At 37.8% G+C, this 23,943-nt stretch overlaps 1 protein-coding gene across 1 annotated transcript in view; it reads left to right on the forward strand.

The window, feature by feature from the left end:
- Positions 1-23,943, forward strand: part of GMDS (GDP-mannose 4,6-dehydratase) — a 350,100-nt gene that overhangs the window by 102,035 nt on the left and 224,122 nt on the right. The window contains exon 7 of the mRNA XM_018076849.2: positions 21,987-22,114. Within this exon, the coding sequence (XP_017932338.1) occupies positions 21,987-22,114 (128 nt within the window). The remainder of the gene's footprint in view (positions 1-21,986; positions 22,115-23,943) is intronic.

Consider the following 23,943-nt stretch of genomic DNA (forward strand, 5'->3'; position numbering starts at 1 on the left):
AATGTAAAAGGAGTTACTGAGACAGTTGTGTGCTATAGAGCAGCCAAGATCATTTCATGCTTTTTAGTTTGCATGTTTCAACAGAGAAAGCATGCAGTATCCTGAAGACATGCATTCCAACTGGCTTTTTCTCCCTGCTGCGAGACTGATCCTGCTAAGTGATCCATGCAGGTGTTTCCTTATCTACACATGCAGTCAAATGTCAGCGGGGATAAATGTGGGCATTGGGGTCTACTTGCACAGAGGGCTTTGCAGTAATATTGACTGTAATAATAGAAAATTGCCGGGTAATACCTTTCTGCTGTTTTACCTAAGTACATGTGTTTTCCCCTTGAAAAAGATCTGCTGTTACAAAATAAGTGAATTCAGTTAATTATGATGATGCTGAACCTGCTACTGACCAACTAGTACAGATCAGATCAGAGCACATCAAAATATATGGAGATTTTTGTCTGATTCTTGTGTTGCTAATAAGCCATATTAGCCTTATACTTCCAGTGTCACTTTCCTATTGCTAGCCAGTGCTGATAGAGGAAGGCAGTGCAATCACACCAGAAAGTGGGGTTGTCTCCGTGAGCTTGTGTTTTAAAAGCAGTACCAGACATCTGAAATTAGAGCTAAAGGCTGAGACTATTTCTGCGTGCACTTAGCTTTGGGCATCCAGGTAATCCAGGTCAGCGCCATGGAACTTGACACGTATGGGAACAAAACAGTCATGTATGCAAACTGAATCAGGATATAAAAAGATATTTTTCTAAAGTAAGTCATTGATGAAGAAAGATGCTGTGTTGAGCTCTCTAATTACTGAAATCTTTTTATTTCAGTCTTTGCAACAATAGTTTGTGGTAATCTTTACCATAGTTTGTACAAAAACTAAGTAATTTCTTGCCTGTGGTTTAGATTTTTTGGAACAGCTGCATTCATAACCCAGATCACTCCTTGAGCAAATTATTATCTTATCAGATGCATCTTTTTGTCATTAAATCATACTCTCTTGTGGTTTAAACTGTGTTGAGAAGAGTTTGCTATTTTCCATGATTGATTTCAACTTTTTTTTAATCAAAAAAAAAAAAAAAGGCAGAGCATCCCCGCAATTTACAAAATGTCAAAACTATTAAATTTAGAAAACCTTTCCGTGTAATTCTTTACATTTCTCAAGTTATATTAACATATATCAATGTTACTTTCTTAAACTATAGCTTGCAGGTTTTTTTCTTTAATGAAATATCAACCCAAAAGTTTGAAACAAAGTGCTATGGAAATTACGAAAGCGTGAAATAGAGAGGCATAGCTTGTGACTCACCTGTAGGGTTCTTATGTTTTCATTAACGCACAAATCTGTAGCAAACTTTTTAGAAATAATGTGGTTTAGGTACCTATTTCCCTATATTTTCCCCTTAGTTACATTTCTTTTTCTGCAAGCAAAACACAGTATAAAATGTGGCCATTCTGCTCTTCTTGCATATGTATAAATGAGAACATGAAGTGAAATACAGTCAAGAATGATGAGGTTTATGTCTTGCATTTTACAAATGAGCCTAAAGTGAATGCAGAGTTTGCAGAAAGTCAGAAGAACAAAAGTGATTTCAGCCAGAACATTAAGGGGAGTATAGCAGACAATATAGATACAGTGGTCGTCTCAGATCACAGTATCTGATGCCTAAGAGACCATACATGAAAGATGCCCCGCAGTCCACTACTTACCCAGTCCAGGCTCTGTAGGGACCCAGTCCAAGCTGCTGTACTTGATACCCTCTCTGAAGGAAACTTTAGCTGGGGAATAACACCTCCTTTGAACACACGGTTAAGTCATAGTTCGGTTGTACCCGGAGCCTAGGGCAAGAGAGCATACTGTGGGATACAGTTTCTCTGGATGTGGACACTCAGTCAACCGGTTATGTATCTTGTTTCTGTCAAGAAATTCCTCGAGCCATTTTTCCTTGCAGTTGCATCTACACAATAGTTGTGTTTCACTAAGATTTCCTCCTGCATTTTGCTCTTAAATTTAAATACCATTGTATTCCGAAATAGAGGCAAGAAAGGAAAAAAAAATCACATGAAGAGCAAAGGTCAAGTCATTATGGCAAGAGATGTTGCATAAATGAATCCATCTTACATTGTTGACATTCTATAAGTAATGAATGTTTAGTATTTCAGTCATTGTTACTGTATTATTTCCTAACCTTCTGAAGATTGTCTTACTATGATTATTCATATAAATTCTCTCAAATACATAAACTTCTTGTGTAATATACTAGTGTACTGCTTTGTCTTTTTCCTGTCCAACATCAGTGATGCTAATGTTCCCCTGAGAGTATGAGGTAAAAACCATTAGAAATTGCTTATGGGCCATCTTCAGAGTCCTGGGTATCACTGCAGAGTTGTTAAGTATGTGAGACTCATATAACTTTATATGAGGCCTTATTCCACAACCTTCAAACTTTGGGCATCATCTACCAGAAGCAGAAACTTGAAAGCCTGGTCATACACATATCGTGTATGCATACAGTGACTACCACACTTACCTGGCCCATCTTAGTATCTGAAGCCTTTTCTCAACAGTGTGCATCCTGTTTTCCCTAAAACAGCTCTCCCAAAGGCTGCCTCCCTCTTGTTAGAACTCTACTTAGTCATGCATAATTTTAAAAAAAATATTTTAAAAGTAAATCCACTGAAAGTGCATGTTGTTTGAGAGTTATTTGAAATCAACCCACCAAGCCATTTCAGATATGAGAAACTGAACAGGAGAAACACTAATTCACAATAAAACAATTCCAGCATTAGTGGTTCAAAAACCACTGCAGAAGAAAATGTCAACTAATTATTCCTCAAAAAAGTTATCAGGATTCATTAAAAACAATTAAGTGAGAAATGCAATGTGATCAGATGTCCCCTGATAAGATTCATCACCTAGTGAGATTTTACAGCAGTTTTAGGCAGGTAAGCTACTTTATCTGAGGTCAGAGAGAAGGTTAGTGCATTTGGTCAGAGCTTGGTTTGAATTTACAAACAATTTTCCTTTTCTGCCTTGATTTCACTAAGTGTTTACTTACAGTTCCCAGAAACATGTGTTTAAAAATACAAAGCAAAACTACACATACAAACATTGCTTGTGTAGGCAGTTTGATTTCAGACCATCACGTGCATTATGCACTTTTTGGTAGGCATGGAAGTTTTACATTTATAAGCATGTACTGTTTTCACTATGAAATAGCTGAAAATCTCAGCAGTGTGGCAGACTGCTGATCTGTGCCAGTTTTATTCATCTAATTGCAAGTATTTTTGAACAGATTTTAACTTCTGTTACAACCACTTACAACAGTGTATATACTGTCAGCTGCGTTTCCCCCACTGTTGATGTGTGCACACCTTGCCAACCATGTTAGAATACTTCTTTTTCAAGGATTTGCATTTCACAGACACTTAAAATTTAATTATAATTCTACTTAATTGTTAGGCAACAATTGGTAAATGAAAGCTATGGCCAAAAGCATTGTTATTAAACCAGATACCCCCTGCTATTTAGATGTTGCAATATCAGTTGCATATTTTAGTCTGTATTGTATCTCACCCTTATAGAATGATAGCTGTTAAAACAAAGACTTAGCACGTTTCTCATTAAACCCTTCAGGGTTGCTCTTTGGTATGGGAAAACAACTTAAAACTAAGCCAACAGAGAGAATTCAGTATCATGTTTTCTCTACTTTCTCTTGATTTTTGCCCTAGGACGCATGAGTTTGAGAACCACTGCTATAGAAATGCTGCAAGAATGCTGATGGATTTTTATTTTTGAAGTCAAGGCCTTGATTTCATGACGTTATATGTGAATAGATTTACAATTTCTAAAGAATTATCTGGTAAAGCAACTCAGACCTTCAGTTTACATATTTTTTCCCCTCATTTGTATTAAAATCCTTATATTAAAACAGATTTAAGGTGTTTATTCCTTTCATCAATATCCATCAGTAGGTGGATTGAGTATGTTTGCCAAAACTTTACAGTAAAATCCTATAGTAATCCCAGGTCTAGGCAGTGTGAATCTGGAAAAATCAAATGCTAGTTTGGGGTTTAAGACAAATCCAGATGACATGAGTAAAACATCAGTAACACTCAAATACGTTTTACTTTCCATTACTTTTTAAAACATTTCTTTTGAAACAGTGGCTTTTTTAAGTTATAAATCTTCTTTGTGCTTTCTTGCTGACACCTTTCTCTTCTCAGCCCCACCTCATGCCCACATTCTGAGTCATTGGTGTGCGTCCATTAGGGATACTTGTGTTGCGTTGTACACTGTGTGCTCTCACACTGACTTTCTATTTGCTGCAGACTGCAAAAATAACCAACAAGATCTTTTATCACCATTATTGCACTTCTTCAAGATAGGTGGAAACATTGTGCACCTCCTGAGGTCAGGAACAGTTATTAAACTTCCCAAATTTTATATAATTCTTGAAAACAGAGTAAACTGGAAATTATCCCTGGTCCTAAGCACTCTGTTAGTTCAGGGTGGCAGTAGTGTTGTACTTCATTTTAAAACATTTATACTGAAGTGCCATTGCATCTTAAGTGAAGTCAGTCCTGTGACCATAACAGGCATCTGAGTTTGCAAATACTCCTTTTTTTTTTCCATTCTGTTTGTTTGTATAAATATTGCATGTATCTGTTACTGAAAATCAGGCCAGTAATTGCTAATTTTAATATGTGTTTTTCAGCAAGGATGTGTCTTCCCCTTCTCAAATCCCGGCCCATTGGGGGAAATGGGGGAACTGAATAGAGTGGTACTATTGGTGTAATTTGCAGTTGTGCTCTATTGGGATAGAGCATCTGGAATTCATATATCATGGACAAACCGCTCCCCTCTGTATGGTCTAAAACTAGGCAGTGTATGTGCTTCTCCTTTTCTGCGTAGCTGTTCTGTGTCCTCGGCCATAACCTGTCCAGATACACTGCAATTTCCAGGTAATGACTTGAATCATCTGAATTCTGGTGAAAATTATAAGTGCTTGTCATGCATCTGAGCTCTATGGGTCTCCTTTGTACACGGTGTGTCCTCATAGAAATGTAAGTGTTCCCTCATTTGTCACATAGTCTCAAGTCCATTTCCTTAAATCATACGTAATGGACACCGGCTAGCTTGTGTTATGTTTGTGTTGTATTTGCACCTTCAGGTAAGGATGCTGTTGTGAACAAGGCCATTAACTAGTAAACTGAGCATGTAGTACAAATAATAGGCTTTTTTCTTTAATCCTGTTTGAGTTTTGCACAAAACTAAAAAAGAAAGAAGTGTAGCACATATACAATTGTTTTATTTTTAGGATATTTAATGGTCCACACAGGCCACATAATATTTGTGAAAAACAGAGAAAGATTGGTGTAACTAACTCTTGAGAGTTTGAAAGCTTTATTTCGTGTAACAACAGAAGGCAAATGCTACCTAGTTTACTACCTAGTTCTTAAAGTTCTGGTGTTACTTAAAAACTGGCAACAGTTTTCGTCATGCTGGTGAATCCAAGATCTATTTCTGACAAGAAAAGTAACCAGTGAATAACAGGTCATTATTAAATTTTTGCTATGTCTCATGATGATGCTTTTCTTAAGAAAAGCATCATAATCTTAAATTGCACTTAAAGAAGCTCTTTGTTTTGAAATTATGGGATGAAGCAATTCTGGGTTTGAGTTCATTAGTGTGCTGCAGTTATTGCACAACTTTGGTCTACTTGCAAGTAAGTTAAGTTCTGCAGGTTCCTTGTGGGTTTGGTGGTGTCGTGATATCATCTGATTTACCATCGCATTTATAGATAGTGATAACCAGGCATCAACACCCATGAAGAAACCCACTGAGTCAACAGTGAATGTTCATTTTTTCCAAAATGATGTGTGTGAGTACATGGATGATGCTTGAAAAATGGCTGCCTGTACAGGAAAGTCTGATGAAAGGATTAGTGTGTTTAGTAAAATTTGGTATTAAAGCAGAATAAATCAAAATTGTCCAAACTGATAAGGCACGTGAAGGTTCAGTCAAACTCAGTGTTGTTTCTACTGGTTAAAATTAGATAGTGTAATATTTAATACAAATATTTATTAATATTTAATACAAATGGCTTAAGATTGAATTAAAACAATCTGAAAGATCTAACACTTTTTAAAATATGTTTTTCCTCAAGGCTACTAAGATGAGAAAAATTAGAATGTTAATCCTCAATGGATTAACAAAAATGTTTCTTATTTTCTGGAGCCTGTCTGGAAAGAAATACATACACAGCCACATGATGCAGTAAGTTCTTTTTGAATGTTTCTGCCTTTTATTAAACAGAATGTTATAGTCATGATCATGGAAGTACTTACAGAGGCACCTTGATGCTTATGAAATCTAAATCTGGTTCTTTTGATTTTTAAAAGAAAGTTGTCACAGGTAAGGCAATGAAATCTCACTTGCCTTTATCAAATTTTCAAACCTGCTGTTTAGTGGCAAGATCATTCAGATTTTTCAAAGCCTTGGGAATCTTACGTATTTTAAAGGTGCCTAACAGAAATCTTCCAAGACAGAAGCATAACGTTAATAGTTTTGAGAGAATCTGATAATTCTCTGCTTCTAAAAGCAGAACTTGTCAACTATTTACTGATGTAGGTGAAAGCTACCTTGAAATGTTTGTTTAGCCTCATTTCCCTATTATTCTGAAATAATGTTTGTGGGAAACACTGCTAAGATTAATATAACTCATTTAAAAATGAAAGAAAAATTGCGTTTCATGCATACAATTGCATTTTCTGGACTTGTGGTACTTGAAAAGTACCAATCAAAAAAAAAAAAAAAAGGCAAAAAGCATGAAAAAGCAGTAAATTGTTTGGTTCACATCTGATTTTTCAATAGTTATTTATCTGCCTTGGTATTTCTTAATCAGTTCAAGCTCAAAAATGCAAAATTTTTAGATGTCAATTTAAGTGATAAGGGACCTTCCTCTGGAAAATTCTTTGTTGATTACTCTGAGCTGGTAATCAGGTATTTTCTTTTTGGTTCAGTTCTGCATTAGAGTCAGCAAGACTGGTTTGGGTAGCAGTTGTGGTTCAGTTGCCATTTTATGTATAAATAATCTGTATTGATTTGGTATTAGTATGAAGTAATTTGCAGAGAGTTTTTGTTTGTGTCTAGATCCACATGATTTTGTGCCTTTGAGAAAATCAAGAAAACATGAGTTTAAAAAAAAGTAAAAGGGAGTGATATAAAATCTGAATTTTGAATCTGCATTTTGATAACCTTACCATATAAAATGGGTAAAGAGAGTACTTTGTCATGAATCACATGCTGTTTACTGAATTCCATTGAAACTCTTAAGAATAACTTAAGAACTATGCCACAGAGACTGCAAAAGCACATGATGTCCCCTTTTTGTTAGAAAGTCCTTTCTGAAACTGCCTGAAGATACCCGCATCCCTGTCCTTCAGGCTCAGCTCTGCTGTGGGCTTTAACATATCTGTCTCTGAGGAGGAAAGCCCCTGCTTCCTCAGGGACTTGGAAAAAACTTCACCAGAAAATCACTTACCCTCTGTTCATTGTTTCTTTAGATTTCTTCGATAAGAGACCAGGTTAAATCTATTGTTGCTTGCCAATCACATGACATCAGAAAAATTTACCGCTGATTAAATTTGAATTGAAATAGCTGTAGAAAAGATGAGGACTCCTTCTCAGATGAAATAACATGTGTGTCCAAGAAAATAATAAATAAGCTGTTGGGTTTTTTTAGTAGATCTATCTCATACCATAATAATTGCCAAAGTGTTTACTCACAGGTGCAAAATACTTAGAGAGTCTCCTTAATCTCCAATTATTATTGCCCTCTCATCTTGACCTCCCTTGAAGTGTTTTATAAACAATTTAAAGAATAAATGAAGTATTAGAAACAGTTATTATAGAGCAGGCAAAGTTATTTGCTTTCCTTGAGTGAAGGGATATAATTTATAAAGGACTGATTACACTCATCTGTTTTCTGGGTAGCCTGTAAGTTTACTTTACCGTGGCAAGGCAGAATAACAGAGAAATTGTGTCATGGGAGCCAAGTAAGGTATTGTAGCAGTAGGAAATCCAACTGCCTTGTTTTACAGCCATTTATCTTGTCCCTTGTTTCTGTCAAATGATCATTTGAATCAAAAGCATTTAAAAGAGATTTTCTTCCTTTGCAGTAATGAGAACAGAGATTTTTATGCTGCAGGACATTCCTACTAGGTCTTTCCTCCTCTAACATGGCTACCTGCCAGTCCTTGTTATTACTGAAAGTTGCTTCATTTAGTACATTTTATAAAGTGGCTCTACCCGGTTTCATGGCTGTCAAGAAGGTTATGAGTCAAGAAGGAGAGCGGGAGTGGGGAGCTCTGATTCACCGGATCTTAGCAGCCGAAAAACAGTTTAAACAGAGAATATTAGTGGGCAGCTTATTACTTCAAACTTACTTTTTTTCAAGCTATGTGTTTGTATCAAAAGAAAAATACCTTGGAAAGCATGTTTGATCTCTTTGCCTTACTCATTTTAACACATTGCTCCTGTCTTGCTTACTAACCAGAGGTTGGTGCCAAGGTTATTTGATGCCAGCTCTCAGAAAGAAGAGCCCTTTCTAGGAGGAAACAGCTTAAGGATTTCAGAAGCTCTCTCTGTAGGTCTGTGAGCCATTCCCACCTCTGCTATGCACTTCTGTCAAGAAGGGATCAAATGAGATGTGAGGGTCCTGGAATCATCAAAACAACAGAGCCTGTTGGCTCCAACACAGCTGGAGCTGGGGAAAAGATGCCTGTTCCTCCTCTCTTACATGGCTTTTTTCTGTCTCTTTCCTGATCTCCCTGTGAGGCAGACAGAGTGGAGGCAGTAGAGCAGCAGGGAAGAAGAAAGGGTGACAGTAACTGTCTATTCCACATCAGAGGACAATTTTGTAGTGTCCCTTTGCAATTAGAAGAACATTTGTCAACTCTGATGTCTGCCAACCATAGCTCTGCAGCCCCTGGAGAAGCTTTTCTCACTGAAGTGCCTTTGTTTTCCCAAACAGATTTGAGAGAAAACACTGTCATTTCCAAGATCAGTATTTGAGTGAAGAAATGGGGCAGGATGTTATTGTAAACACATATGGAATTGTATCTTCATTTCTAGTACTTCTGGCAGAAGCAGGGAGGATGAGGGAGAGAGAAATGTTAATAACAGGTGGTTGTTGTCAGCATGATATGATTCAAAAATCCTACAGTAACTCTGAATCCTACAGTAGTGTTCTTGCAGATCTAACACCATTAGAAAATATACCTTAGCAGCTCTAAGACACTTCTGAAATATTCCTTAGCTTTTATAGTCATCATTTTGAAAGTCAGTACGTCTGTGGGTAAACATTTGATACTTCATCACTGAAAGAGTCGGGGACCCATATTCAGAAGAGTGTGGTCAGAGGAAATCAGAGTTTGAGAACTGATTCTTTGCCTGCTGCATCTGGAGCCTAGCGGGGGTGCTCTGGGGAACAAATGTAGATTTGGCTTTGGCTCAAGGGAGGTCCCTTGTCGTGAGATGACATATGAAGGTTACGCATATAAGTACCGAACCCGCACACTCCCATACTGTGCAGCATTTCACAGCCAGGAGATAAACAGACTGTAGCTGTTTTAAAATAACAGCTATGTTTTTTTCTCTGTTAGTCTCTGTTTGCTGGTCTATTTGGTCCCTTTTGTTTATTCCTGCTTTGAGTCATCTCCCAGGTCTATGTGTCCTATAAATGGGGTATGATACTTTCTGCCAGATATCACTTGTACCTGAAATGTGGGCACTGTAAACTTTCTTTTAAAACTGTCATGAATAATTGCCAGAAGGTGGTAGCTACAGTATCCCAAACAAATGCATGTTATGAATGGTCCTCTTTTTTAGCCTGGTTTTCCTTTAAACATGCCTGTTGGGCTTTGAGTACCTGCAGTTAAATGGTGTTGCTTTTGGCAGGGCTTGGTGAGCAAATGAGGCATAATCTCTCTGATCTCAGTAGTCTGGTCAGTCAGCCATGACATTCTCAGTGTCTTTTCTTTCTACACCCTGTCTGAACAGAGCCATAGCCCAGGCAGCTCTCAGTGGGGTTGCCAAAGATTACCATGTGCAGTGAAGCAGCAGATGGCAGGACAGTGGAAAATATGCAGCCCCAATCCCTGGGTTCATGTGGGGTTCAGGGTAAAATTTCAGCGATTTTCCCTCCCTGCTCCTCAAACCTGTCAATAAACTGCCCTTTGAGAGACAAACTCTTCAGTGTGCATTGGGAAACTATTTAAAGTTCAGTTTTGTCCAGTTTTGGAAGTGTATTATAGACTGAAGCAGAAAATTTAAGAATTCTGTGGCCACAGCAGTTACAGTCTTCACCCTGTTAGTGGGGGCATAAAAAATGAGATACATATGAATACATCCTGAAAACTATGAAAGGAGGGTAAAAGAAACTTTGCAAATTTGATTAGCTCAAAAGTTTTGTAATGACTGAATGAAGGGTGCCTCCACAAACTTAAACTTGTGCTTATGTGTTCTGATAAAGCCCTTGTTTGCACTTTTGTTTTTTCTCCCCACAGGCTCCCTCTTCCTTACTCCTTGCACGGGATGGAGTTCTCATTGGAATGACTAGATGTGCAATTTCAGGACAGGAGGGAAAGGGGGAGGTGGAGTGGTGGGCAGAGTGCAAGAAATGTATTCTTTGACAGCAGATTTACTCTTTTGAATAATTTCCTCCCTTTTTGACTCTTCCAGGGTACTTCTGTCTCATTGTTTCACAAATACCAAGACAGTCAAATTCTTGTAAAATTTTGGCATTTTCTTTCCATTTTCAGGTGGAGAAACTAAGGCATGAAAAACCAAAAGAGTTTTACATTGGTCGATTGATTGGTTCATGTTCAGAATAAAACTCTTATGTATTTCCATCTTAGGGCTTGGTAACTAAACACATAGAGGAATATGTGTCAGTGACTAAATGAGAACTTTGATTTAAGTGACTTTCTAAGCACCCTTTCAGAATTTCCACAAGAAACCCGGCTTTTATTCATTTTCCTGTAACAGCATTAATCAGACTGAACTGTGAATCTATAACTTCTTTTTCTGAAATTCTTTACCTTCAGACTCCATAGGACCCTGCCTACTTCATTTCTCACAAGACGGCAACTTTTACTCTTAGAGCAAGTCTGTTCTCTGGATGGGGAGCAATCCTGTTAGGGAAAAAAGTTATAGTATGTGATTAATCTGGGGGTGTTTTGTGGAACTATGTCATTGTGCATTCAAAAACAACACTGGCACACGTAATCCTAACTTTTAGTGCTAGAATTTACATCTTTGTTCTTGAGTATGTACAGAGTGTGTGTATGTGCATGTGTGTTTTTCTGAGAACATGCACAGCTACCTATGGGGATATTAAAATTATGTGAAAGGTCCCACTAAAAATACAAAGCCAGGAAATTCAGAATTGGGCTAACTTTCTGTCCTGATTTCACCCCATTGTACTCAAGTATTGTAGACATCTCAGAACAGCAGGTGATCTGACTGCCTCTTCTGTTCCTAGAGGAAGTGTAAACTTAAATGGGAAATATCACAAAAACAGGATAACAATGAATTTCAGGACTCCACAAAGGAAGAAGTGTTCTTAAAAATACTGATATTAAAACAGTAGTGAGCATGAGAAACTGAAGGGTGGTAAATAGACATTTTATATAGACACTCTGTTTTTTTGCCATGGAATCACTTCCCAAATGCTTCACATTTTCTTATGTAAAATTTTTGTGGTAATTGGATGTGTTAATGGTGGTATGCATAAGTTTGGATTCTTTATAAATTTAAGTAATCTGACTTCAGTGAAACTGCATCAATTTATCTTGCCAGAAGGTTGAGTTCTCTGTGTTTATAGCTCCATATTTATTTTTAATTTATTAATTAGACTAGAGAAACTCTATTCGCACACAGAAAGAATGCAGGAGTGGGATTCTATTTCAGTGGCAACATTAGAAATAAGGAATATTCCTTAAAATGTGTGTCCATTTCAAAAAGCTGTTATAATTTTACTTATTGGTTGCGTTCAAATTATTTTCTCATTAAATAAGTGTGCATTTCTTTTTTCAGTGCCTTATTCATTTTAAAGTGAAAATTAGCAACAGGCCCAGGCTTTGTCCCAGAGGGGAGTTCTCTCTCAGCAGTGGTTTTTATGCAACCTCTTGACATACCCTTTCTGCCTGTGGAGCCTGAGTGTGGAAGGCATAGCACCCTTGCTTAACTTCAGGGTCCTCTGAGAGTGATCACAGCCTGCTCTAAAATAGGGACATAGCTTTTATGGGAAGTTTAAGCAACCAGCAGTAACTACAGCTAGGCAAAATAATGTTTTTATTGGCTTTCTAAATAGAGGAGGTCAACACAGCTAGACCAAACATGACCAAGTCTTTCAGACCAGAAGGGACCTGCTGTCTTTGTTGGCTTGCAGTCTTCCTGGTGTACTGTCATCTTCTCTCTGCCTTTTAACCCTATTATCTTAAACTGTTAGGGCCTGGGGGTTTACTTTAGGGTTGGGTTTCCCTTTCCCCCACCCCAGCTCCACACAATCACTTTGAAGCTTTTTCTACATGGGTCTGTTGTTAAAATACTACATTTGAGGGTTGTTCGTTTGGTTTTACCTAAAATAATGTCTTCCAATGTCGTCCTGTTCTGACCTCAGCAGAACCACTTGTCCCTATGCGGAAGCAGAGCTTGGGAAATGGGTACAGCAGGAGCAGGCAGAGCAGGCTGATAACACTGCGAGCTGATCTCATACCCTGGGTCACACACCAGCTTGACTACGTGCCACAGCACACACTATCTAGATTTTTTTTTTGACTCTTCTGTCTCTGCTTACTTGATTGGTCTGTTATAGGTCTGAAAGGGTGTCTGTACCTGGAAGATTTCATCCTTATACTTGTAATTGCAGACCTTCACAACTGGTGATCTGTACATTGAATTTTTGGGATCATCACTGGTGTTGGAGATATACTTCTCACCGCATCCTAACTGAGAATCTAATTATTCGTAACATAGAAAATGGAAGAAATGTAGCACCTTGCATTTGCATTTTATGTGCCTTGTTTACATAGTAGAAAAAAAAAATGTGCCTCCCATATTTGCAGAAGCTGAGATTTCCTTTTTTCTTTCCCTCCAATTCTTACTGGCCCTTACCTTGTTACTTGGTGAGCTCTTTGCCCATGGTTGTTTCCAACTCCCTGGAAAAATGACTCAGCTGTGTTTCAGGACCCTCTCTTTTTTGGTGGCTTTGGGACTCCTGTAGCAAAGGGTGATTTAGTAAAATTGAAACACATTTACCAAATGATGTATTGAGGGCCTAAAGGGTGCCTCGAGGCCTACCACTGTTGCAAAGCTAACCAGAAGAAAGTCTTGAGAGAAAAACAGTTGAGCAACAAATCTCCAAAGGGAGGCACATGGATTTAGGAACATCTTGAGTTATACTGTATAAGTGTCAAACCCGTCTAGCAGTGCTTATTAGTTTGTGTGGGAGGTGAAGTTTCAAGTAAGTTATTTGGCTGTAGCTAGACCATTTTTCTCTCTCCAAGAAAATACATCAGCACTGACTCAGCAAATTTGTATGCCAGCGTGACTGGTTTTAAGGCTCTCTCTTATTAGTCTTTTACCTGTAGTAGTAGTAGTAAAGGAAAGTTCTTTTTCTCCCTGACTTGAGGTAAAATAATACATTTCATACTCAGAAATTTGCACATAAAAGTTAGTACAGTCATGGGTGCACAAAGTCACAGAAGACCTGTGCAAAACTTTGTTTACATCATGACCCACCGCAAACTGATGTCCCAGCCACCCGGAGAGGTTGAGAGACCAACCAGCTTTAGTCCCTCAGAGGTCAGAAGGTCCAAGAAACTGCATTAGTCAGTCATGTGTCACCAGGTAAGATTAAAAGCCTTGCCTGCTTCATCTCAAGGGAGTGCTAGGGTAAAGGCTGAATGTCTCAGCTTGAACCATCAAACAGCAACTTTTTTGATGTGCTACTGGTTACTGAGAGGATGGAGGAGGGGAAAGACTGGGAGAAAAGGAAAGGGGTGTTAAATTTAAGAGTACACGTCTGAACTTTGGTAGCTATTTATCAAAGGAAGTTAAAATCAGGACTTTTTTTTGTGCAAGTTGCCTCAGACTGCAGGATAATTCCATTTTGTACAAGTACTGAATTTTCCTTTTGATTGCATACTTTTCTAGCAATTGTAGCACCAATTCAGCAAAGCACGTACTTAACTCCAATTGTTTACACAGGCTTTAACAATATAAATAGTCTGTACTGATGGGCAAGCGCACTCATGTTTACCCACAACTCATCTGTGCAAGGGCTTGCCTAATCCTGTGACAGCCGAAATGAGAGGTTGAATTCAATAATGTTAGTTGTACAATTTAGAAAACACAGTATAAATGAGTGTTAGCAAATCAGAATGGCATTTACCTTTGTTTTATAATGTAGTGTATATGAACTGCGATTAAAAAATCAAAGTGATTTGCTTTGGAGCAAAAGGTTAAGTTTTCTGTAAGCGAAACATTGCTCTGTTTATGTAAGTGCCATTAACAGGAATAACACTTTCACATATTGTTTTCAGTATTAATGTTTGAGTTTTCCTTTATAAGAATCTTTGATGCCTCACCTTTTCCTGTTCAGTGTACAGTTCCTGAGAGGAAAATATTTTAATTTAAGAAAAATTATATGGAGGAAACATACTAAAATAGCACCTTTTGCCCAGTACTTATTGCTGGTATATCACCCTGTCCTTTTAACAAGCCCATATGATAAATCTGACATGTGTAATTAGTCCTAATTAGTAATATTTTTAATGTGAAATCTAATTGCTTTGTGTTACACAGTACACATGCAGATTGTCTGCTAATCAGACATCATTTTTTCACAGTCGCTTTAGAGAACTGCTACTGTGTAGTCATAGAAATCATCCTGTCATTGTTTTTTGGGAGGTGGAAACCTATATCTGTTTGTATGCAAAACAATCATGAAGAGCCTAAAGCCCTGATGACAGATGCCCAGTGAAGGGTTAGCACCACTGAATCACAGGGGAGCGTGGCTTGCTGTGCTGTGGCAAACACCACCTCTGATTCTCATTCTCTGGTCGTGCTTGGTACATCATTTGCCCTACTTCTATGCACCTTTTTTGCAGGGTGTACTAGTTGTCCCTCGAGGTAAACTTTATGCTATCTCTCCACCCACTGGGAAAAAGAAAAATTTTCCTACTCTCTGCACTCCCTCTCCATATCTGTACCCTGTTTTTCCTCACAAGATTGTCTCTCACTCTCATTTTCCACTCAGCTTATAAAAATCATTAATTTGTGTTCCTCCCATGCCTAGTTCATATGACCTCCTATTGCCCTCAGCTGACCAAATGTTGTGTGCAAGTGGATAGCAGGGGCGGAGGTGCTCTTGGGTTGAAGAGCATCAGCCCCCTCCAGTGTGCTGCCCTCCCCTGCTGACGTTTCTTACCTCTGCATGCCTTTACCTTTCTACCCTAACCTCCTCATTTTTAAAATATAAGTAGTAGCACATTTTCCATTACCCAAGGAATGGAAAATGGGGCCAAGCAGAATTAGTGCATGTTAGCACTGGAAAGGTCAAAACATGTATCAATATATTATAAAACTAAAGAATTCAGTTGATATGCTGATTGGTGTCTTTCTTAGCAACATTTAAAAGAATTACTACCACATCACTTTATTTAAATCACACATTTCAAAATAGTACCAGATGAGGGTCACTTGATAAGGAGGGGCAATTTTATCCCCATGTTATTGGACTGTTGCTTTCAATCTGAGATCTATGGATTTTATTATTACATGATTATTTCCCAGGGGGCTGGTGAAGAATAACCTTTAAAAAATATTGTCAGTAGTTTTACCTTTCCTATTTAGGGATCTCACATGTCCATTTGAAAATAGTTTGGGGTACATAAACTGAAAGTGTTTGAAAAACATTACAAATATATTAAAGATCTGAGAAAACTACTACCATAAGGTACTACCACAATTTTAAATACCACAGAAGAAGATTCAACATATTATGATGAAGCAAAGTATTTTCAGCTATGCTATACAGGATTAAAACGTAAGGATTAAAGCACTATATCTTGTGTTTTAGGAAATAAAATTATTTATTACTCTGGTCAGGAAGATATTTCCCATTCAATGCATAACTTTACAAGGAGATGCTTATGAATCATATCACCCTTATTTCATATATATTTCATTTTGCAAAAATCTGATTGTAGACTTTATGAAAAGCTCATCCAAAGGTAGCTGTACTTGCTGTGTAAAATTTGCAGGATATTATGATGAGCAGAAGGAAAAAAAAATCACTTTTAACAGTGATTTTTCCTTTGTTGCCAAAAACTGATGTTTCTACTTTGTATATTTGTTGTTGTGAGAAGAACAATTGGTTATTTTAAATTTAGAATGGATTCACAATTTAAATGCATGAGTGTTTAACATATACTAAGTAGCTGCTCGTCAAGTTTTACAAAAATGCAGCACTGTATCAGTTGTTTTGATCAAGACACAGTTAAAAATTCCATTTAAACCCAAAATATGAAAGATCAGTTTAAAGATCTTAACTTGATTTTTTTGTCTGGTTTACAGTGACATAAATTCATTGGCTTTGGAATAATTGTTATTGATTTTCATAAGTGTAAGTTAAAGGAGACTCTGGACTTCTTAGAAAATCTAGGTGTTCCTTTGTTTTTTAGCTTCAGCTTGTTACAAAGAAATGGAAAAGGTTCTCATAGAATGGAAATTATGAGCAGTGTGGATTTTCAGGCAATCAAAACATTTTCATGATCTCATTAAATGTATCATTTACAACACATATATATTAAAAGAAATATGTTCCTTTGGGTTAGTAGAAGCGCTGGGTACACAATGTGTTTGAACATGTTAGGCTTCCACTAGAATCTATGCCAGAACCATAGAAACTTGGAGAGAAAAAAAAAACTACAACCTTTTTCCTGTGTCAGCCTCTTTAGAGACAGAAACCTTTTTATTGTATTTTATGTAAAATGAAGAAAAAGGTGTTATGACAACTTGATTGACTGTGCTAGGACTGCATCTCAGTTGATAGCTAAGTACTGCTATTAAATTCTCTCAGATTGATTGTAATTCTATAATCATGGCTAAGCTTCGCGAACGAAGATTTGGGGAGGGCTCTACCCACATTTGTTACAAGTGCACTGGTGGCTAAAAAGGCCAATACGAGATAGGCACGACCGGTCGCAAAAGGCACAGCAGAAAGACTCCTTAGGTGGTATATTCTGCAAGACACGATTCTTTCTGCGTTGTCTTTTCTCCTCGAGAGTGATCCTGCGTGCTTTCTCAAAGGCATCAGCAGCAATATATATTAGTTCTAATAACTAATGGTGTGAAACAAGGCTGTGTTCTCACACCAACCCTATTCACAGTCTTTTTCAGCATGATGCCCCAAGGGCCCATGGCAGACCTGGAGGATCAGGACGGTATCTACATTCAATACCGTACTGATGGAAGCCTTTTCAACCTAATTCTATAATATTACTAGGATTAATAATGGATTTTCTTATGCATGAAACAACTGGTGTTTTACAGTCTTCCTAAGACCACAGTTTTGTCATCTGTTGGGTTTTGTATGTAGTCTTGAGAGCCTGGAAAATGAGGGTTCTTGAAATCAAACAGACACTACAGTAGTGGCTCTTAAAGCTTCTTCATTCATTTGGCTGTCTCTTCTAAACGACAGATTCCAGAGAAAAACATCTACTTCAAACAGCCAGTTTCCTGATGATACACAAAGGGTGAAACCCCAGTGCTGGTAAAAGAAATGGGGTAGTGATGCATAGACCAAGATTTTGGTTTTTGGGGCATCCAGCTTTGGAACTGTAGGTGCATTTAGACTGTGCCCCTAAAGCAATAGTTTTAAATGAGAGATGTGTGCAGCTTTCAAAACTGCATCTTTACCAGATGTAGGCAGCATCCTTCTTGAAGGGATGAGCTGTTTCCCACCCTGAGCCAGGCAGCGCAACAGGTGACAGGCCTGGGCTGGAGAGCCAAAGCTATTGCATTATACCTCTGCTATTCCTTTTTTATTGTAGTATTGTTCCTGTAGTGGTTTGCTGACAAGTTACATGTTTTACAGATCAGGTCTGCTTGACAGGATTGCTTTAAATCCTGTCTAGGAAAAGTCGGGTTTGTAAATCAGACCTTACAGTTCCTATTGGAATGCTAATGATCTCAAAGGGAGGGCTTGAGTTTGAAAACAAATCTAAGCTAATGCCAGGGTTCCTGAAAGAGCTGTTAATATCATGAAAACTCATGCTTAAGGCCTCTTTTAAAATGTAAAAACTTGTCAGACACTGCTCTAGTAGGGCTGTTTGCAATCACTGTAATGTGCTGACACACCAAAGCACTCTTTGCTCCATCTGGCCACTTCTCTTCTGCTGCGGTGCAGCAATTCCAGTGCTGCCAATAGCAGTGCAAACCAGAGCATAATGTGGCCCATCATGGTTTGGATGTATTCGCTGCACAGATAGCTATGCAAGGCGGTTAGCCCATCATGCTTGGCCCTCGAATGACTCTTCTCTTGGTTATTGTGGGATAGTGAGCTCCCAGACCAATGCTGCCCTCACACATTTTGAAAAAGTGTTCAAAAAAGTCAAAATACATCAACCATTTAAGGGTTTTGAACATTCCACGTTCATTCATACTAGGTGTGAGCAATGAGGTGTGTTTTACAAAACCTTTCTGATCTGAGGAAGCAGTGTAGAGCCAGACACAAATGTGGGACTCTGACATCTCTCTTCCCCACCAGTCCAAGTAAGTTTCTGTTGCTACAACCAACTCAATTCCAGGTGAATTAGTAAGGTTAGTATAGCAAATTAGGCCTTATTCAGCTGTGATAACCAGTGGCATTTTAACTGCTGCATCATCTTGATCTGATGAAAATCAATATAAAGGGTGAAGTGGTTAACACATCAGCAGCTTTGTTGATACTCTTTCTGGCACTGGCTGGCCATTCGATTGAGAAAAATGCTCTTATAGGTTCAACATTAGCAAGTCCTCACTATCTCATGAGGAAGAAGGAAGCTAACCATTTCTGTGCCTCAAAAGGTACTTTGCATTCAGTTATATAAAGATGTCTGTAGCACTCCGCCTAGACATTTTAGATAGAATCAATCCTGAGGAAAGAGACATTACGTCTGCCAAATTTCAGGCCAAAGCAAGATTTTATAGCCCGATTGCAAACCCCTAGGACAGGGCTTTTTAATGGAAATGCTGACATAGCCTTAACTATTTTGTATGTCTCCAGCGGGCACCAGCTTAAATTCCAGTTGTGATGTGCATTTAATGGCATGGGATCAAACATAGCGTAATTAGGATATTTTAAGATACTGTGTTTGAAGAGAATCCATATTTAAGCATTATTTATGAACTATATCATTTGAGTGTTTCTGAAATGTGCCATTCAGTCCTTGGGTGAATGAAAAAAATTCTAATCACATTTCTCAGAATGAACAGTAGCATTCTGTAGTAGTTTTCTTCCACAGCTTTAATGCTAAGGCACTTCCAAGAAGAGAGTTGGTATTATTTTGTGGAACCCTTACTGGAATATTTCTGGAAAATAAAGGTTTTTGTTTTTCATTGTGGTGCTCTCTAGTTCTTCACTTCAGCCTTTTGAGGAATATTATGATTTTGCTTGGAGAATATCTCAAAGATCATTTCTCTCCAATTAACAGTGACTCTGCAAGAAGACAGCAGTTATTAGTATTTGCTGTGTTGTGCTAGACAAATCAGCTTTTTCTTGTGCGGTATCGTTCATATATTTAAAGTTAAGTTGATAACATAAAAGTTCTCTCTCTCACACAACCTAATACACTTTTTTTTTTTCTGTTCATGCTGAGGAAGTGGTTGCTCCAAGATGGAAATTGACATTCATTAGTCCTGTAGGTTGACAGTAAAACTTGCTTTAATGCAGATGGTGACTAGAACTCTCATTGCTTTTGCTGTGAATGGGAATGTAGTGTTGAAAGCATTCGGTTTTGCTTATTACTCATTTGCAGTCTGGAACATAAAGCCATATGCTTTATCCTAGAAAAAGAGCTGTTCCTTCAATTGTTATTTGCTGAATAATAGTGCTAACTGAAATTATTTCCGTGGAGAAGGTTAGGAAGTTTCAGAGCTAATCCTAATAAGTTTTTGTAGCAGTTTGAATCTGGTTTTACTTTATTAGCAATAATCTGTGTGAAGGTCTCAAATCACTTTGATAAGGTAAAAACTGAAACAATCTTTGGAGAGATGCCAGTCTGACTAAGCCAAAGACACTGTCACTGGTTTCTGTTAAGACAGACCTCCACTCCTGCTGCAAGTCTGTCCAGCCAGGAACAGGAGAACCAGAGTACTTTGCTTTCAGAAGTTGCAATAGCAGAGTTGGTCGGTGTTATTCCTGTCCAATTTTTGAGAAACTTTGCTTTAAAAAAGACTCTGGAGTATATTTTGTTTCTGAAAGTTTGCAAATCATGCTGTTTAGGAAGCTTCCTTTATATATGAACACATTTTCAGGGGATATGGAAATTATATGATTTTCATCCTTTAAAAAACAGGCACAAACTGATGATATGTCCTAAATGGCTAATAACCAGAATTCCAATTAGGTCAGCAGTTGATGTAAAGATTAAAATTCTCTCTTAATCCTGTGGTAAGATCTAAATTATTTAAGTGCTTCATTCCACATGGTTCTTAGAACTGTGCTCTTTTGGGTTTTTTTACTTTTGGGAGAGTCAAATGACACAAAAAAGTACTGTAATGCTCCTGACTTTACAGGAAAAATCAGTAGTCTGAAAAAGACACTTCCCATTCTTTAATAATGTTACAAGAGCCTACCATTTGTTTGACAGGAAACAGAATATATTGAGATGCATATCTCAACAGCAGAGTTCCATAATGAAAAAAATCTATATCTATGCACTACTTAGGACTTCTGAAATTTGCTAAGAGCATTTTAGCATTTGCTAAGTGCAGTCATTTTCACTACCTTTCCTGTTTTTCATTTGGATGAAGTATCATCTGTCACCACTTTATCATATTTTTTTAGCTATTAAAAAGGCATGTAATTTTAATTTTTGTGGCTTATTAGTGTGCAAATGCCACTGGACTTGTTTAGCCTAAACTCACGGTCTAAATTCAAATCCCTCTGCTTTTGAGGAGACTGTGAGCACTTTTTAGAAACGCAGCCATCATAACCTAAAAATCAAGATACAAAAGCAAGTAACAACAAATATTATTTAAAGCAACTCTACCTGGAGAGGAAATAGTTACACAAATTTTCTAAAGTAATTCTGTGAACCAAATACTGAAATATGATAAAATAACATACAGTCCTCAACTGAGAAAGTTGAAATCACAATTTCACGACCTATCTGAACCTGGTGGACAAAGAATCATAAATAACTAGAAAAGTGGAATGCATTTAACCATTAACCAGTCCTTTGGAGAATATGTAGTAAGTGCACAGTCTCCATTATTTTATTAATAAGCAAATTTATTTAGAGATATACATTCCTTTAAAAAAATTAAAAAGAAAAACAGAAACGGCAACAAAAAACTTGAGGGTGGTCTAAGATGTCTGTCTTCTTTATGTAACCTTTTGCATTTTGTGTTTAAGAACTGACATTCCAAATGGTTTTCTTTGGCTTTATGCCTAGAGTGAATACTGAGGCAGCAAATTAGGAATGCTTAAGAAGTCCCACAAAGGAAGATGTTTGCTGTGAAACTGCAGTTAATGTGACACTTGCACTGGAAGCTTCTTAGCCTGCTCAAATGATGAAAGATGGCATGAGTCTGGGTGATGTAAGGAGAGTGAATGAAGACTGAAAGGACCATGTACTGAGTATACAAGGTGTTTGTGGTGGCCAGTTATCTGCCACTGTGACTATGCTTATACTACCTTTTATTTCTATTTCAGGGGCTAACTTTGTCACTCGAAAGATTAGCCGATCGGTAGCAAAGATTCACCTCGGACAGCTGGACTGTTTCAGCCTGGGCAATCTGGATGCTAAGAGAGACTGGGGTCATGCCAGGGACTATGTTGAGGTAAGCTGGGCCTTTTTCTAAGTCATCTTCATGGTGGGGATAATGCTTATTGCTGTAACTTCAGGTCGTGGTCCATGGAGGGCTATCTTGAGATTTTTGTTGCCTGTTGAGGTCTGTTAACTTTGTCTTGCTCTTGACTTCAGATTAGGGAATTTAGTAACACAACAGTCTACCCCAGGCATGACCTGAACAGAAAAATAAATCTTTGAGTTTACATTCCTTGCCTGAATTCCTGGGGAAGGGGTCTGACTATAATGTGGATCTATTTTAGAGTATTTCTTCCATTCTTCTGACAAATTTTATGACCAATATTAAAATTGCAGCAAGATGCAGTGTAACCTGAAGTCAAAGACCCTGCTGGAGGTTGGTGACCTTTATTTAATAAGGCAAGAAGGATGTGTATATTAATGATCAAAGGTCTTTCTGCTTATACATTAGAAAGAAGCATCACAACATTGTTGTGATGGCAGGTTTTGGAATGCATGAGCCTGAATTTAGTGTTTGAAATGTTTTTGTAGTCAGGATTTGTTTCTAATTTTATTCTACCCATCTACTTAAGCAGACAAACAAACAATACCCCTGCATTGTATTACAAGGGGACATGAATGAGCATGTAGGAAATATTGTCTTTTCCCCAGGAGATTTTTGTCCCCATTTTGGTGCTTAAAGATTTCCTGTGGTCATTGGACTATTTCTGTCTTTTAATAATTCCTTGCTGGGAAACCGGATTTGACTTCACCATTCATTGATGCAGTTTAAAAAGATGACGACTGTTTGTTTTGTTTTTCTGTATTACAAAATAAGAAGTATCACAGTAGGAAAAAGTCTGATTTTTATCGTAAATTGAGATTTTAAAGATAAAGTAAAAGCTGAGCTCTCAAATCTTGTTTATGGTCAAAAAGAAACAGCAAGAAAACAAAATCATAATACCTCAATGTTTACTTGTGTTCTGGATGACATTAAAACAAGTAAACAGCTGTATTGCCTTGGCATCAAAGGGGTTACATTAAAGTAAGAGAAGAAGGTTCCTTTTGTCAGTCAGCTATAATTGAAATTGGCTTTGGTTCTGTGCAGCATTTGTGTGTGAGGTGCTAAGGGCACCATCAGTGTTATGACTGTACCTCCATGACTGTTGTTCTATATTTGTGGCTACAACATTAGTTGAAGTAGTATACCAGCCCTATCATGTTATTAACGCATAAAGCTATAGTCAAGAGTATTCATAAAATCAGTTACCAAGTCTCAACTGAAAGGAAGTAAAAGCTGCCAAATAAAATGATTAGTTGCATGAACATAATGAATATAATTTGCTAACAGGCATTGGATATTTCATAAAGACTCTGGCTGTCTCATTCCAAGACAATTTATGCTAAGTCATAAATCATGGGATGAATCCTGATGTCTTCTTCCGTAAGGGAAATGCAAAATAACCCTCTTGTGCCTTATGTGTCAGACCCTTGTCCTATGTTCAGAGTAACACAGAGTGGGTAAGGTTGGAAGTGGGTTATCTGGTCCAACCTCATTGCTCAGGCAGGATTATCCTAGAGCATATTGACTAGAATTGTGTCCAGAGAGTTCTTGAATATCTCCAGTGAGGAAGACTCCACAACCTCTCTGGGCAATCTGTTGCAGTGTGCGGTCACCCACACAGCGAAGAAGTTATTCCTCATATTCAGGTGGCACTTCCTGTGCATCAGTTTCTGCTCTTTGCATCTTGTCTTATTGCTTGGCACCACAGAGAAGAGCCTGGGCCCAACCTCTTGACACCCTCCCATCAGATACTTATATACAGTGATGACATACATCCCCTGTCAGCTGTCTCTTCTTGA

The sequence above is a fragment of the Manacus vitellinus genome, unplaced genomic scaffold (genome assembly GCF_001715985.3).
Source record: "Manacus vitellinus isolate BGI_N305 unplaced genomic scaffold, ASM171598v3 scaffold_33_pilon, whole genome shotgun sequence".
In the NCBI taxonomy this organism is placed as follows: domain Eukaryota; kingdom Metazoa; phylum Chordata; class Aves; order Passeriformes; family Pipridae; genus Manacus; species Manacus vitellinus.